The 13130-nt window shown below is 33.3% G+C and overlaps 4 protein-coding genes across 7 annotated transcripts; 3 read left to right on the top strand and 1 right to left on the bottom strand.

Annotated features, from left to right (window-relative positions):
• The first annotated feature begins 195 nt into the window (after window positions 1–195).
• LOC108113692 (zinc finger protein 830) lies at window positions 196–1550 on the top strand. The gene is made up of 2 exons (XM_017224369.2): window positions 196–314; window positions 591–1550. The coding sequence occupies exons 1-2, from the start codon at window positions 229–231 to the stop codon at window positions 1273–1275; spliced, it is 771 nt and encodes a 256-aa protein (XP_017079858.2). The 5' UTR covers window positions 196–228; the 3' UTR covers window positions 1276–1550.
• Window positions 1551–1630: 80 nt separating this feature from the next.
• LOC108113766 (trypsin-1) lies at window positions 1631–3270 on the top strand. 4 transcript variants are annotated; one of them, XM_041818685.1, is made up of 5 exons: window positions 1631–1671; window positions 2021–2226; window positions 2299–2377; window positions 2445–2752; window positions 2827–3270. In XM_041818685.1, exons 1-5 carry the CDS (start codon window positions 1646–1648, stop codon window positions 3180–3182), a joined length of 975 nt encoding a protein of 324 aa, XP_041674619.1. In that variant the 5' UTR covers window positions 1631–1645; the 3' UTR covers window positions 3183–3270. The 4 variants fall into 4 exon arrangements, with proteins under 4 accessions (XP_041674619.1, XP_041674621.1, XP_041674620.1 ...); XM_041818687.1 differs by lacking the exon at window positions 1631–1671 and adding an exon at window positions 1709–1738; XM_041818686.1 differs by lacking the exon at window positions 1631–1671 and adding an exon at window positions 1745–1763.
• A 1-nt stretch (window position 3271) lies between these two features.
• On the bottom strand, window positions 3272–5281 carry LOC108113765 (glucoside xylosyltransferase 2). Its single transcript, XM_017224463.2, has 4 exons — window positions 5028–5281; window positions 4837–4955; window positions 4195–4492; window positions 3272–4135 (listed from the first exon to the last, which is right to left on the bottom strand). The coding sequence occupies exons 1-4, from the start codon at window positions 5028–5030 to the stop codon at window positions 3467–3469; spliced, it is 1089 nt and encodes a 362-aa protein (XP_017079952.2). The 5' UTR covers window positions 5031–5281; the 3' UTR covers window positions 3272–3466.
• Window positions 5282–5532: 251 nt separating this feature from the next.
• Window positions 5533–7113, top strand: LOC108113767 (U3 small nucleolar ribonucleoprotein protein IMP4). The gene is made up of 2 exons (XM_017224465.2): window positions 5533–5783; window positions 6333–7113. The coding sequence occupies exons 1-2, from the start codon at window positions 5597–5599 to the stop codon at window positions 7040–7042; spliced, it is 897 nt and encodes a 298-aa protein (XP_017079954.1). The 5' UTR covers window positions 5533–5596; the 3' UTR covers window positions 7043–7113.
• The last annotated feature ends 6017 nt before the right edge of the window (window positions 7114–13130 follow it).

The raw sequence follows: 13130 nt of genomic DNA on the forward strand, positions 1-13130 counted from the left end.
TCTTTTAGATATATATATATATAATGGCGAACTTATTATTATTATAAATTGTGTTGACTCTTTTAGTATTGCTCTGTTCCAATTCCCTATATAACAATTATTTTCAAATCATCGTCGCACCGCTCATCTCTAAATAGGAAAAGAATCAATATTTATAAAAAGAACTAGTTGAGTGAACTTGTTTCCATCTGATGCTCTAAACAAATTAAAACAATATTAAGAATTAACATGAATAATGGAAATATTAAACGACTTCAAAAGAAACTTAGCGTTTCTAAAAAGCCAGCAGTCACAGTGGATTCACCATTAGCAAAATATCCTTTTCAAATTCAAAGATCAGTAACACAGAATAATATTTTCAGCCGGCGTTTTTCAAACTAAGTTATTTACAATTTGTGTTGTCTAATATATAAATATGTTCTTTTTTATCAATTAGGAGCATTATTTATATGTTTTTGAATCTTGCTATTTTTTTTATAGTAGCTCTAATTGTTTGAAGAACGTAATGTTCACATTTTAGGTCTCAATATTTATCTATAAAGTTTTTCAATAAATTTCAACAAGGTTTCCTTAACTAAAATTTTTAACACGTATGACTCGTCAGGAACCTTGACCTGTATAATTTGCAGGATTCCCATCAAGCCCAACGTCTGGAAGGTGCACATCAACTCCAAGCAACACAAAGTGAATGTGGACCAAGCTAAGCAGAATAAGATAGATAAGCCGGCCAGTTCCACTGTAACTGCTCCAAAGGAGTCATCAGCACCTTCATCAGTAGTTCCTTCTCCGATAGTCAAATCTAGTGAACATCCTGAGAAAATCCCCAAAAACACCCAAGAGAAGAGTCTTCCAATTGTTCAAGATAAAACTCATCAGCCAATTCCAAGTAACAAGACTGCCAATGAATCTATTTCCGAAAAACTGCCGGATAAATTCTTCGACGATGATAAGACTAATAAATCTGAAGCAGCCCGCCTCCAAGACGAAGAATGGCAGCGTTTCCAACAGGAGATCAAGAGGGCTGACACGGAATCCAGTGTTATAGTAGCCGACGAGCAGGAAGATATCAATCTCAAGAGGCACATCAAAGAAATAGACGAACAAATTGATAATTGGAAAAGATTTATAAAAATCAATGATCAGAAAACTCTGCTCTTGAATAAAAAAAGGAAAGTTAATCCTAAAGTGGAAGTGGATCCGGAATTAAGTTCAAGTGAGGAAGACTGCAGTGTGGATGATTTGTTCGACTGGAGAACAAAAACCTTGCATAGATAAAACGTTTTATATTAAAATGTTTCTGTTAAAACAAATAAAATTGTATTTTTTATGTTTTAATAATTAATAATACAACAAACGAAAATTATAAAAAATGTAATATAATAATAAGGAAATTACCTCAAAGGCATCTTGAATATTGTTTTACACTTTGAAAATTAGTCTTACTAGGACCAACGTAAACAAAATTTACCAATATAATATAAAAACTAAAATACATTTTTTGAACGTGAATAAAATATAAATTGTGTGGTGTAGTAAATATTTATCCGATCCATACACAATTTTTTTAGCTGGGTTAAAAGCCGAAAAAGGTATTTTTACTTTCTAAAAGTGAAAATTTCTATAAAACAGCTGACCAACGGTGACCATGAAGTGGACCAATGAAGCGACCAGGTAAAAATTTGAATATGTGGCCACACTATGACTAATTCCCACATTTTGTATTAACGTTAAGCGATTCGTACGCCACATAATACTCAGACTTAGTACATATTTTATGTTACATTAATTAGTTACACAGTTTTATTTATTCTTAGGCCGTATTTACAGAAACTTTGTTGATTGTTTTTGTTAATCATTGCAATTTTTTGTTATTTAAAACAAAATGCATTAATTTTTTTAATTTTTGATCAACTTCGCATAAAAACAAAAAAATAACCCATTGTAACAATGATAACTAATTCGTGAAAATGAATTTTAAATATATATTCTCATTTTGGATGTTGACGATGAATTATTCCAGTCTCATGTGCTTGGAATATTCAAAAGGTTTTAACGAGTCCGCAGTTATAAACACGATTCATACGGGCCAAAGTAAACGAACCAGTAAATTTCTATTTGACACTATTTTTCGCATAAGTTCGGGTGTATCAAATGCTTTTGGACTTTCGGATACCGAAGACGAGGTTGAATATGCAGAGAATTCCAGCCTGAAGAATTGTGATTGTGGTAAAGTAGAAATTTCTGTATAAATTAAATCCATGTGTTTAACCTATTTAACTTTACTTTTACTTTCCATAGATTGTGGATTTTCAAATGAAGAAATACGAATTGTGGGAGGCAAACCAACCGGTGTGAATCAGTATCCTTGGATGGCAAGGTTTGTTAAAAATTTTATTTAAAAAAAAGTGAAATTAAACATTAATTTATATTTAATATTATTTTAGAATCGTTTATGATGGAAAATTTCATTGTGGTGGCTCGTTACTGACCAAGGATTATGTCCTGTCCGCCGCTCATTGTGTTAAAAAATTGAGAAAATCTAAAATCAGAATTATTTTCGGAGACCATGACCAAGAGATTACCTCGGAGTCCCAGGCCATTCAGCGGGCTGTTACAGCCGTGATAAAACACAAAAGCTTTGACCCAGATACCTACAACAACGACATTGCTCTGTTGAGACTTCGCAAGCCTATTTCGTTTTCAAAAATCATAAAGCCTGTTTGTCTGCCCCGCTTTAACTACGATCCCGCTGGTAATTATTTCTTAACTTTCACTTAAGAATTCTCAGGGGATTATAATTGAAAAATGAATTTTAAATCTTTCTAGGTCGAATTGGAACTGTTGTGGGATGGGGACGCACGTCCGAAGGTGGAGAACTACCATCCATTGTTAATCAAGTGAAGGTTCCAATTATGTCCATCACGGAATGCCGTAATCAAAAATACAAAAGTACTCGAATTACCTCATCGATGTTGTGCGCCGGCAGGCCATCTATGGACTCATGCCAAGGCGATAGTGGAGGACCGCTGTTGTTATCTAATGGAGTTAAGTATTTTATCGTCGGAATTGTTTCCTGGGGCGTCGGATGCGGCCGCGAAGGATATCCAGGTGTTTACTCAAGAGTGAGCAAATTCATTCCATGGATCAAATCTAATTTAGAAAATACATGCCTGTGTTCATAGTCAATGTTGTATGCAAATACACAAACGAATATTTATTGCCTAGCTAAGACCGTTTTAATACAAATAAAAATTCAAGTTTCATTTAAAAGTACTTTTTAGATCTTAAACCTATCTGCGTAAGTACTTCTTGATCTTTCAACATATACATTTTTATTGCATATATATAAAACATGAAAATTCATTAAAACCTATGACTTACACGTTTATATTTCGATATAGATGATACTGCTACATTTCCTAATAATAGTCTAGTGTAGTATATTACAAATATACCTATTCTAATTCTAAACTTCCCTGTACCTTTTACTTAAAACTGTATTCGCCACTTTTAATACTTCATTTGATATTTTTCCACAGCTTGATTCGTTGACGGATGGTATACTTAATGTCGCATGTAAGGGCATTAAGAAATCGGTGTTGGCATTATATCCTAGTTGATAATTTTCCATAGCCTCGTAAATAGACTTAAACAGCGGTTGCCTGTCTGAGTGGAAATAGCCACGATTGCCGTGGATTACTTTGACGCCTGCATGAGACATATTGCAAATGCTCATATACATGCAGTGATCTGGACGGTAATTATATTCGCATGGCATGATGTACAGCTTATCGGGATGGTAATAAAATAGTATGTTGATAATGTCTTGATCCCCCCATATAATACGTAGCTTGTACTCCTTATGAATTGACAAGATATGTTGTTCCCATTTCATTTCTCTCATCCGTGTGAGATTCATTAGCATCACACCGGAGTTAACACCCAACCGGCCGTAAAACGGATGCCGTGCAAATCGATTGTACCATCCGATGTTCTCGTTCTCATGTTCTGGCGTCAAAGCGGACATTTGAGTCTCATTGAACTTCTTAAAGAATTGCCAAATATCGGAGATGGGTGACAAAAACAATATGTCCGTGTCAACGTACAGCAATGAGTCCACATTTGTTAGCAATGACTACGAAAAAAGGTGCTTATTAGTAATTCAAATATTTATTATTTTTTCTTTACACTTACCGGCAGAAATAAACGTTGAGCTGCACAGGGCTTGAAGAGATTTTTCCATTCGACTTCGTTGCCACTTGGAAACTTTAATGGCAAAATTTCAAAGTCAAATGTGAATGGTTTAATGTCCCGCCAGTCTGTCAACTTTTCTCTAAACTCATCACCCTTTCCATCTTCTGTGAATATCACAAACTTAAGATACTCTTCGTCATAGTTAAATAGAATGGCCGATTTGATCATAACAAGAGTCTCCTGGACTCTTTGACCACAGCAGACCACCACAATATAAAGCGGGGTTTTCCAAGATTGTCTGCAAAGTAAAATTATTTGATTAGTCGGAACTGAGAAAGTTAATGTGAATCATTCAAATGAGGTTGAACTCATTTGAAAGCAAGAGTGGTCGGCCTACTTAATATGTGGGTAAGAGACTTTAAATGATGTGCCTCAGTTATGACTGTTTTTTAAGTAAACAAGCTATATTTGTTTTACCAAAATGACTTTTTGTTTGGCAAAGCGGGAACTATAACAACCGGAATGACCAAAATAAAAGAAGTCATAAAAACACTAAGAGAAAGCAAAAGACTTAAATCTTTTGAAATGCTGAAACTATATAAAGAAACCTATCTTGATCTAATATTATGGATTTATACTTACGCTTCATAGCTAACTGACACCTTTCCCTTGTAATCAGTTACCCAGGAAGGTCGCTGATGGACGAAATATGAAAGTATCGCTAATGCAATTAAGCAAAGCAGACACATATGAAGATGTTGCTAAAAGTATTACAAAAATGAATATTTACGTTAAAATGTATTTCTGACCAAACTACCGACTTTTTTATTTACCATTTTAAGATTTTGCTTAAGCAACGTTTTTGCCGCATTTGTTTAAGTCTTCTGTGTTGACGATGCCATAGTTTTCCACAGCAACGCGAAGTTTTAAGTACAACCCTTAAGTTAAGTCATTAAAGCAATTGATATTGCTTTGTCCTGCGATTCTGCTACATTTAAACTCTTGGTAAATGCATTTTACTTAAATAATTTGCACAAACAATGTGCACAAGCACGTCTTATAAACAGTCGTAAATATTTTTGTGTGCGTCAAGATAACAACGAGGTAAAGAGCGGCTTAAAAACAGTTGAAGGTGCAAAGTAGGTAGTTAACTAACAGTAATGTCAATTCTTTAAATAAACTTTTTACAACTCCTATAAAACATCGACAGTGATATTAAAAGATGAAATATTAAAAATTGATAATACAAAAAAAGTTAGGTATACATTTCCTCACCGTGTTTCTATTCCGCCCATTCCAGCAGCAGCTGGCGATAAGTTATCGGCACTGCTTAAGTGGTGTGAGTTTTGTTTTCATTTATTTTCTACCGTACACGTGCAAGCAGAAATAATAACAAATAAAAATGTTGCGAAAACAAGCCAGACAACGAAGGGAATATCTATATAATAAAGCCCTTACCGAGCGCCTAAAAGCCAAGCAAAAAATCCAGGAGACCGTTGTCCAGGCCATTAATGAAAACAAGTCGATCGGCTCCAAAAACGTGAAGAAAAGTCTCACAGCCTACAAGTCGCTGAAATATGTTGATGATGGTAAATATTATTATCAAATATTTAAAACTTATGTTTAGTTAATTTAGGTGTTTTTATAATTTAAAAAGTGTACCTTCATGTTTATAGATAAATTGGGACAAATAAAAACAGCAATTGGAATAGCTCAATGGCGGGTATTTTTAAAAGAACTGCAAGGAGCATTCGTGACTCTTAATTATCAAGTTGCGATTTTAATGGCTGTTTAGAACTAACAAGTATCATATAGTAATTTCCTATGCGTGTTTAGACGGCAGACTGCGATAGCAAACATTTAATGTTGATTTTATTGCAATTATCCATAGTTTAAATTTGTATAATTTGAATGGCGATACTCAGTCTTCATAGCAAAGAAAATTCTAAATAATGATAGGTAACTGACCACTAGTGTTTTATATTAAGTTAGAGAAAAGCTTTCTATCTATGTACGTTATTATTAAAATGTACTGTTATGTACATTATCTATAATTCTATACTTTGAAAAATACATTTCATTATCCATCCTTGAATTGATTAAAATATTCACTAATAATAAACTTATTTTTATTTCAGGTGTTGACGATCGCATAGTTAATGATGAATACCATTATGCCGGATGTGAGGATCCTAAAATCATGCTGACCACCTCGCACAATCCCTCGTCCAGATTGAAAATGTTTATGAAGGAACTTCGGCTGATCATTCCAAATGCCCAACAGATGAACAGAGGAAACTACCAGCTGACAACACTAATGCATGCCTGTCGTGCAAATAATGTAACCGATTTCCTAATTGTCCATGAGCATCGTGGTATTCCGGACAGCCTTGTGGTCTGTCATCTTCCGTATGGCCCAACTGCCTTCTTCAACATATCCGATGTGGTTATGCGACATGATATTCCCGACATTGGACACATGAGCGAGCAGAAGCCGCATTTAATTTTTAATAATTTCAAAACACCCATTGGTTTGAGAACTGTTAAGATACTGAAACACTTGTTTCCCGTGCCGAAGGAGAACTCGCAAAGAGTAATGTCCTTCTTAAACCACAATGATTCGATTATATTTAGACATCATCAGTACAAATATGTGAACAAGGAACTGGAGCTCAGTGAAGTGGGGCCAAGGTTTGCCTTGAAGTTGTATCAAATTAAACTTGGAACGTTGGAGAACATAAAAGCAGCTGACACTGAATGGATCAACCGTCCGTATATGAACACCTCGCAGAAAAGGCTTATATTCTCAAATGATCCTGGAATAATCAATAAGGAAACTGACGAATAGAATCTTTGTATGAGACATAAATAGGGCACCATGAAGTTTAAGAAAAATAAAAGAGTTGTATTTTTAAACTATGATTTTATACTGTTATTAATCATTTTTAAAGAGGGAGTTTTCAATTTTAAAGTAAAACGTAATTTCAAATGTCGTGTTCTTGTCTTTTGCCGATACACTGCACAGATTATTTTTAAAGCGGGGAAAGCGAAAAATGTTATATTAAATAATAAATATAAGATATAAAATGTTTCCCAACTTATAAAATATGCTCTTAATAAGAAATGGTCTGAAGAATTTTGGAATACCGCCTAGTTCTTAAGGAATTTATACCCTCAGAGAAACGACAGACGAATTCTTTTAAAAATCTTGCAGCAAGCTTAAGTCTTGGGCACGCCCTCTTATGCTCTTTCAGATTACGAATTTTAGTGGCAGTTTAGTTTGGATGCTCAATAAAATTCTTCAAGATTAAATTGAAAAAAATGTTTGAGAATTTGTTATTGTTAAATATTCTTCATAAAAATAGTGATCATTTTGGTATTTTATTTAAATTTAATTTTTAAAGCGACATGTACGGATTTAACGATTCTTAAATTATCGTTGAAGGTTAAGGCATTTTTCAAATAATAAAAATATTGGATTTTCCAAAATTTAAAATTCATAAAATACAAATTTCAATTATTAATGTGACGGCTAAATTGTCCTATTGTTAACGGCTAAGACAAACGCTTTGAGTTGCATCCGGTGTTCCATATCAGTTAGTTAGATCAAAGGTTAACACGATCTAATAAGGTGTAAAACACCTGACAACACCAACCATATAATTAAATGTGTTTATACTAATTCTGTCTATCATTTAACAGCTGTCTGATGTTAATGATGGAACGCATTCTCCTAAATAGCCTGCCCTGCACAGGCTGTTAGACCTGGCAGCCTATTACTGGTAATGCCGATGATCAGCAGGCCGGAGCATGGAAACTCCACGTCCACTAATATACGATTTCGCTCCGTTTGGACCACATACAACTTGATCCCAGTCGCAGTACCAGTCCCATGAAACAATAAAGGGGATGAGCACTCGGACATACACAGATACCTATATATACATATATATATCCACATGTGAGAAAACGAGAATTCGTGTGTGCCTTTTTACCTTTTTACCGATCGCCCTTTTCTAACACCTTTTCTGTGGTTCGATCTTAAACACAGGCGTGCCGCTGCGTTGTCGGCGAGTAAAAAGTGAACAAATGAGTGCCGCTCGATTATTTAAAGCCAATATCTCTAATTACGGTTCTGACACATAGCCCAGCAGTTTCCTTTTTTAATTTATGGCTTTCATTTAATGTAAACTACTTCTTAAGCCATTGTTACGCTTTGTTGGACAGGTGGTGCATTAGCCGCCTAACGTTCGCTATTAAACACAATTTGATCCAGTATTATACTTTATTATTTGTAAAAGATGCTCAATAAATAAATAAACAGGAGTTTATAGACTTCTTTATTGTTAAGCGGTCTTATTGATCAATTCTGTTTTTGGTTTAAGGTTTAAGCCAAATACAAAACCATTCTTATTCTTTGGAATCCTGGGCTGCAATTGAAATTGTTTTACAAATATTATAAAATATATTGATATATTATTTAAAATATTATGGTTTAAAAATCTATTCGTTTTCACTAAGATCTTTTGTTTTAACAACAAAAAACAACAACATTAATCTTAAAAAAGACTTTGGGTTTATATTTTGAAAGGTAATCCTAAATATTAGACAATATATTAATTTTAATTCCCTTTTAGACACGGAAAACAAAATGTTAACTAACTTATAGACTAAATGATTAGTTCCATCCATCAATATTAATAATAAACTTGAAATTTTTGAATCAAAAGATATAAATAATAATCAGGATATTTATTTTAACATTTAAGATAAAAATCTCTTGTTTTATCTATTTAGGCCAGATTTTTAGCTTCATTTTAGCCAAAATTTTAAAAGATTAATCTTAAGCCACAGTTTGCGCTCAGAACTTCGTGGGTGATTCCAAACAATAGACAATAAATTAATTTAAATTCTCTCTTAGACACGGAAAAAAAATTGTAAAACTAACTTATAGGCAAATTGATTCGTTCCATCCATCAATATTAATAATAAACTTGAAGTTTTCAAAATTATGATTGTTCTATCTTTGCGATTTCCGACTAATGATTGTATTTCTTTCAAAATTGTGTGATATTAATAATCATTTGCCAATTTGGGTCTTTTAATTGTTTAAAGATGGAGAAGGCCCACCTAAGCGCTAGCAGACTTTTTAATAATAGTCTTTATAAAGAGAGAGAAAACGAGATTTGCAATATATAGACTGACAATGAATCGGTTGGAAGTCCATTATGAAAATCACTGTGCAGCTGGCAAAGATATCAGGCCAAATTGTCGATTATGTAAAAGCAATTTTTGTCAGCTATGGCGAAAAATAGATTTTTAATTTGGGTTACCACAGAAGAGGGTAGAGGGTATATTTTGCTTTTACGGATTTTTGTGTTTATTTTCATTGGTTTCCGTTTCGGTGTTGTACGACATTAAATGGATGATTGTAACAACTGTTAACCGTATACCGAAGCGAATGGAGTTAAAGCGTAACTTTGTGTTTGTCGGATGTCCTGATTATTACGCATTTACAAGGCAAATGTCAAGCCCACTGGGTGGGTACTGACTCTCAGTCTGACTCTCAGACTGTATCTGAATCTGAATCCAAGTAGCCAACAGTAAAAGCAACACAACCACAAACTGAGTATGAAAAGATTTATGGTTGCGGGTTAAATACCTTGACCATCCCTCTGCCAACAAAATTCTTATAATGCGTTGTAATTGTTTGGCGTGAAATTTGTTGTGATTGTATCTGTTGTTATATTGTTACATTACATGCCTCGGTGTGTGTACGTTTGCCCATTTGATTGAGCAAACCTCGGCGGCTATAATTTTATTAAAAATATGGTTCTGCCTAAAATGTAAATTTATGTTCAGCGTTCGTCACGCTAGCACATTTTCAACGCCTATTCATGTTTCAGCAAATGGTTTTTAAATAAATTTTAAATTATATTCACGCTTAAAATGAATAGATTGGGTGTTGCAGGACCAAATTGGGGCAGAAGGATGTTATGGGCTGTGAGAAAAGGTGTTGGTTCTCAGGCAAACACAACTAGAAAAATGAATAGCAATTATATTAATAAAGGAGATTTATGATTTCAGTTTATCACAAACTAAAGGTAATTAGCATTTTGAAAACTTAATATTTTAATTTAATCAAACAAGACTGTTAAGCATGTTTTTGATTTTAATAATATCAGGTTTTTTGTACAGAATTAATTTGATCTATTTAAGAAACCATATATTATGTTTTGGGCATAGGTAAATGGGTTTAAAGGTCCTAGATTTCTGAAGATTCATGTAGGAAATCCATCTACATATCTTGGAATTTTGGGTTTTTTAAAAGAAGAAGTTTAATGAATTTTCTAAGCAATAATCATATTTATCATATATATATTATCAACTTCTTTATTACAATTTTAATTAATAATTTTCTTTATATTTAACTTAATCGCGCTGCGAGATAATCCTGTATGTACATTTAAGACCCCTTAAGGAACACTCTTACTTCTAGGATTATACGCATTGCCAGGCGATATAAATAGATCAGTCTTAAAAATATTAAAATTAAATGAATTTCTAGATACAGTTGATCAGTTTAAATAACATTGTTAAGTAGAAAGAAGTGGAAACACTTTTGATATAAGGAGGATAATAAAAATACATGTTTTTAAACCAAATTTGATATACAAATACGCATAAAAACAATAAGATTATAAAGAACAAACTCCTTAAAGATTCTTAAGTTCCTAGACATCTCTTGAATCACCTCCCAAATTTAAGTAAATCACAATTTCTTTTTAAATATAATGTAAATAATAAGCCTCAGTAATATTTTGCATAAGTTAAATCTATTTAAGCCATATTCTAATTTTAGCCGAGCTAAAGGCCTTAGCTGTTTTTGCTCCTAGCCAAATGTTAGCTCTTAGTTTTAACTAATTGTTAGCCTTAGATAAATAAATAATTAAAATCAAATATTTAGTAATTTTTAATAGTTTTTGTTTTTTTAAATATAAGCATGGGTTTAAAAACATAATATTTATTCGCATTTAAGCTTGTTAACTCGCTTAAACTTAAAACTATTTATGTTAAAGTAAGCATTTTGAAAAAAGCTGATTTTTTCCTATGTGAAAATGAAAACTGACCAGAACTTTATCTTAGTTAGACGTTAGGTTGCTACTCTGCAAGTGCCAAGAATCGCTTCAGAACCTCCATTGGTCACAAAAAAAGTTGAGTTATGAAGACTTTGAGCTATGGAAGTACAGAACTTGCACTTCTTATTTGCCATTTCAAGTTCAAGTACGTTCTAGGTGTTAATATACTGTTAAAAAACTGTTTTTGTACAAACACAAAAATGATTTATTTTTCAAGGTTTAAAGGAAAAATAAATTCTAATTTAATGAAAGGGAAAAAGATTGGGTAAAACCAAGCTGAGAGTGCTTGCCAAAACTCATAAAATTATGTCTTTACTATTTTAGTCACTAGGGATGAAGTTTAGTCCAACATGAAGGAGAAACTGCAATGGAGGACACTCCATTATTATAATAAAGTATGGCCGCGTGGTCTCAATTAATGTCACACATGCATGAGCAAAAAAAAAAAAAAGAGGAAATCCAATATGAATGAAATGATAAACCCATTATTGCTAGCAATATGTGTATTCATAATTATATAAATTATGTAAAGCACATATTTATATATAATTTCGTTGTAAAACTGCCTGACAATGTGAGTCGAGGTAATTTAATTATTTATAGCATGTAATTTAACGGGCTGATTGAATTTCTGTAGATATTTAAAACTCGTTAATGGTTAATCAGAAGTGCTACCGTGGCCATATTCATATGTCCACTTAAATTAAAATATACAATTTTATTACAATGCCCATATGGCTCCGCCCCAACAAATGGATTTCAGCCAATGGCCAATCCCGTCCTAGGTTTTATGTTTTTTTTATTTCTCTGTTCTCTGTTCATATAGACAAAGCCAGCGAGCGAGATGCCAGATAACGTCCATATCTTGCCATCCCTCTTTGGCGGTACTCTCCGACGAGAGAAGCTCACTCCATTCGGAATTCCATGTCATATAGCCATATAGCTTTACTCGAACCATACCCAAACCTACATCCCATATCCATTCGCTCTCTTTCAGCCAGCTTGCCTCCCTTCAAGTGCGGCACATCGCTGTTAACCTTCGCTCACCGAGCACCTAATTATCGCTATGAACGGCACAATTATGGCCAAATGCGATTGTTATTTAAAAACAGATAAATAAATTCTTAATTAAGTCGAGTATATGTAAGGGGGATTAATTACTTGAAAGCTTTAGAAGGAAATATGTTCTATAAAAACTTTAAACTCCAGGAAACTACTTAATAAATAATTGAAATAAAATATTTATAAATTAGATAGTAATTAGTTTAAGGTATTTTTCTTAATTCAACATCAGCTCTTATCTTTTTACCCTGTTTAATATCCAAAAAAATAGTATAAAACAGATCTTAAATAGTTCAAGTGATTAAAATTCAATTAAACCCCCAAGCATTTGGTTACCATTGCTTAACTACTCATTAGTTTTCGTGTGTTAGCCAGATATCATTAATTTACACTCCGAAAATGGGAAGAATGCAAGACTCATTAATAGCTAATGCGATTTAATACACCCATCCAGCGGGTTTTGCGATTTGCTGGTCTATCAGGCGCACTATTAAAGACAATTATCCATCCTAGTGTTAAATCGACTCTCGCGAAATCGCAGCCGATGCAGCCCATGGCCTAAAAAAAAAGCCAACTACAAAAAAAAAAAAAAAAGAAAACACAAGAAATAAAAACCAGGCTCAAACCCACACGTTCGCCGAATGCGGTGGCAATGTGCTTTGGCTTTTACGTTCTGTGGAATCATGGCCGAGTCCCAAGCAGGCAAATTAACTAACAAGATTATGAAAACGTAAA

Source organism: Drosophila eugracilis, unplaced genomic scaffold (genome assembly GCF_018153835.1).
Source record: "Drosophila eugracilis isolate 14026-0451.02 unplaced genomic scaffold, ASM1815383v1 contig_367, whole genome shotgun sequence".
Classification (NCBI taxonomy): Eukaryota; Metazoa; Arthropoda; class Insecta; order Diptera; family Drosophilidae; genus Drosophila; species Drosophila eugracilis.

What these genes read in the sequence shown, in the direction of transcription:
- LOC108113692 (XM_017224369.2), top strand. Translation starts at nt 229, where the DNA reads ATGAATAATGGAAATATTAAACGACTTCAAAAGAAACTTAGCGTTTCT. An exon ending in GTGGATTCACCATTAGCAAA is followed by an intron (nt 315 to 590) that starts ATATCCTTTTCA and finishes AATTTTTAACAC; the next exon opens with GTATGACTCGTCAGGAACCT.
- LOC108113766 (XM_017224464.2), top strand. Translation starts at nt 1,968, where the DNA reads ATGAATTTTAAATATATATTCTCATTTTGGATGTTGACGATGAATTAT. An exon ending in CCTGAAGAATTGTGATTGTG is followed by an intron (nt 2,227 to 2,298) that starts GTAAAGTAGAAA and finishes TACTTTCCATAG; the next exon opens with ATTGTGGATTTTCAAATGAA. An exon ending in CTTTAACTACGATCCCGCTG is followed by an intron (nt 2,753 to 2,826) that starts GTAATTATTTCT and finishes AAATCTTTCTAG; the next exon opens with GTCGAATTGGAACTGTTGTG.
- LOC108113765 (XM_017224463.2), bottom strand. An exon ending in GTGTCAGTTAGCTATGAAGC is followed by an intron (nt 4,493 to 4,836) that starts GTAAGTATAAAT and finishes TTTACTTTGCAG; the next exon opens with ACAATCTTGGAAAACCCCGC. An exon ending in CTCAACGTTTATTTCTGCCG is followed by an intron (nt 4,136 to 4,194) that starts GTAAGTGTAAAG and finishes CTTTTTTCGTAG; the next exon opens with TCATTGCTAACAAATGTGGA.
- LOC108113767 (XM_017224465.2), top strand. Translation starts at nt 5,597, where the DNA reads ATGTTGCGAAAACAAGCCAGACAACGAAGGGAATATCTATATAATAAA. An exon ending in GCTGAAATATGTTGATGATG is followed by an intron (nt 5,784 to 6,332) that starts GTAAATATTATT and finishes TTTTTATTTCAG; the next exon opens with GTGTTGACGATCGCATAGTT.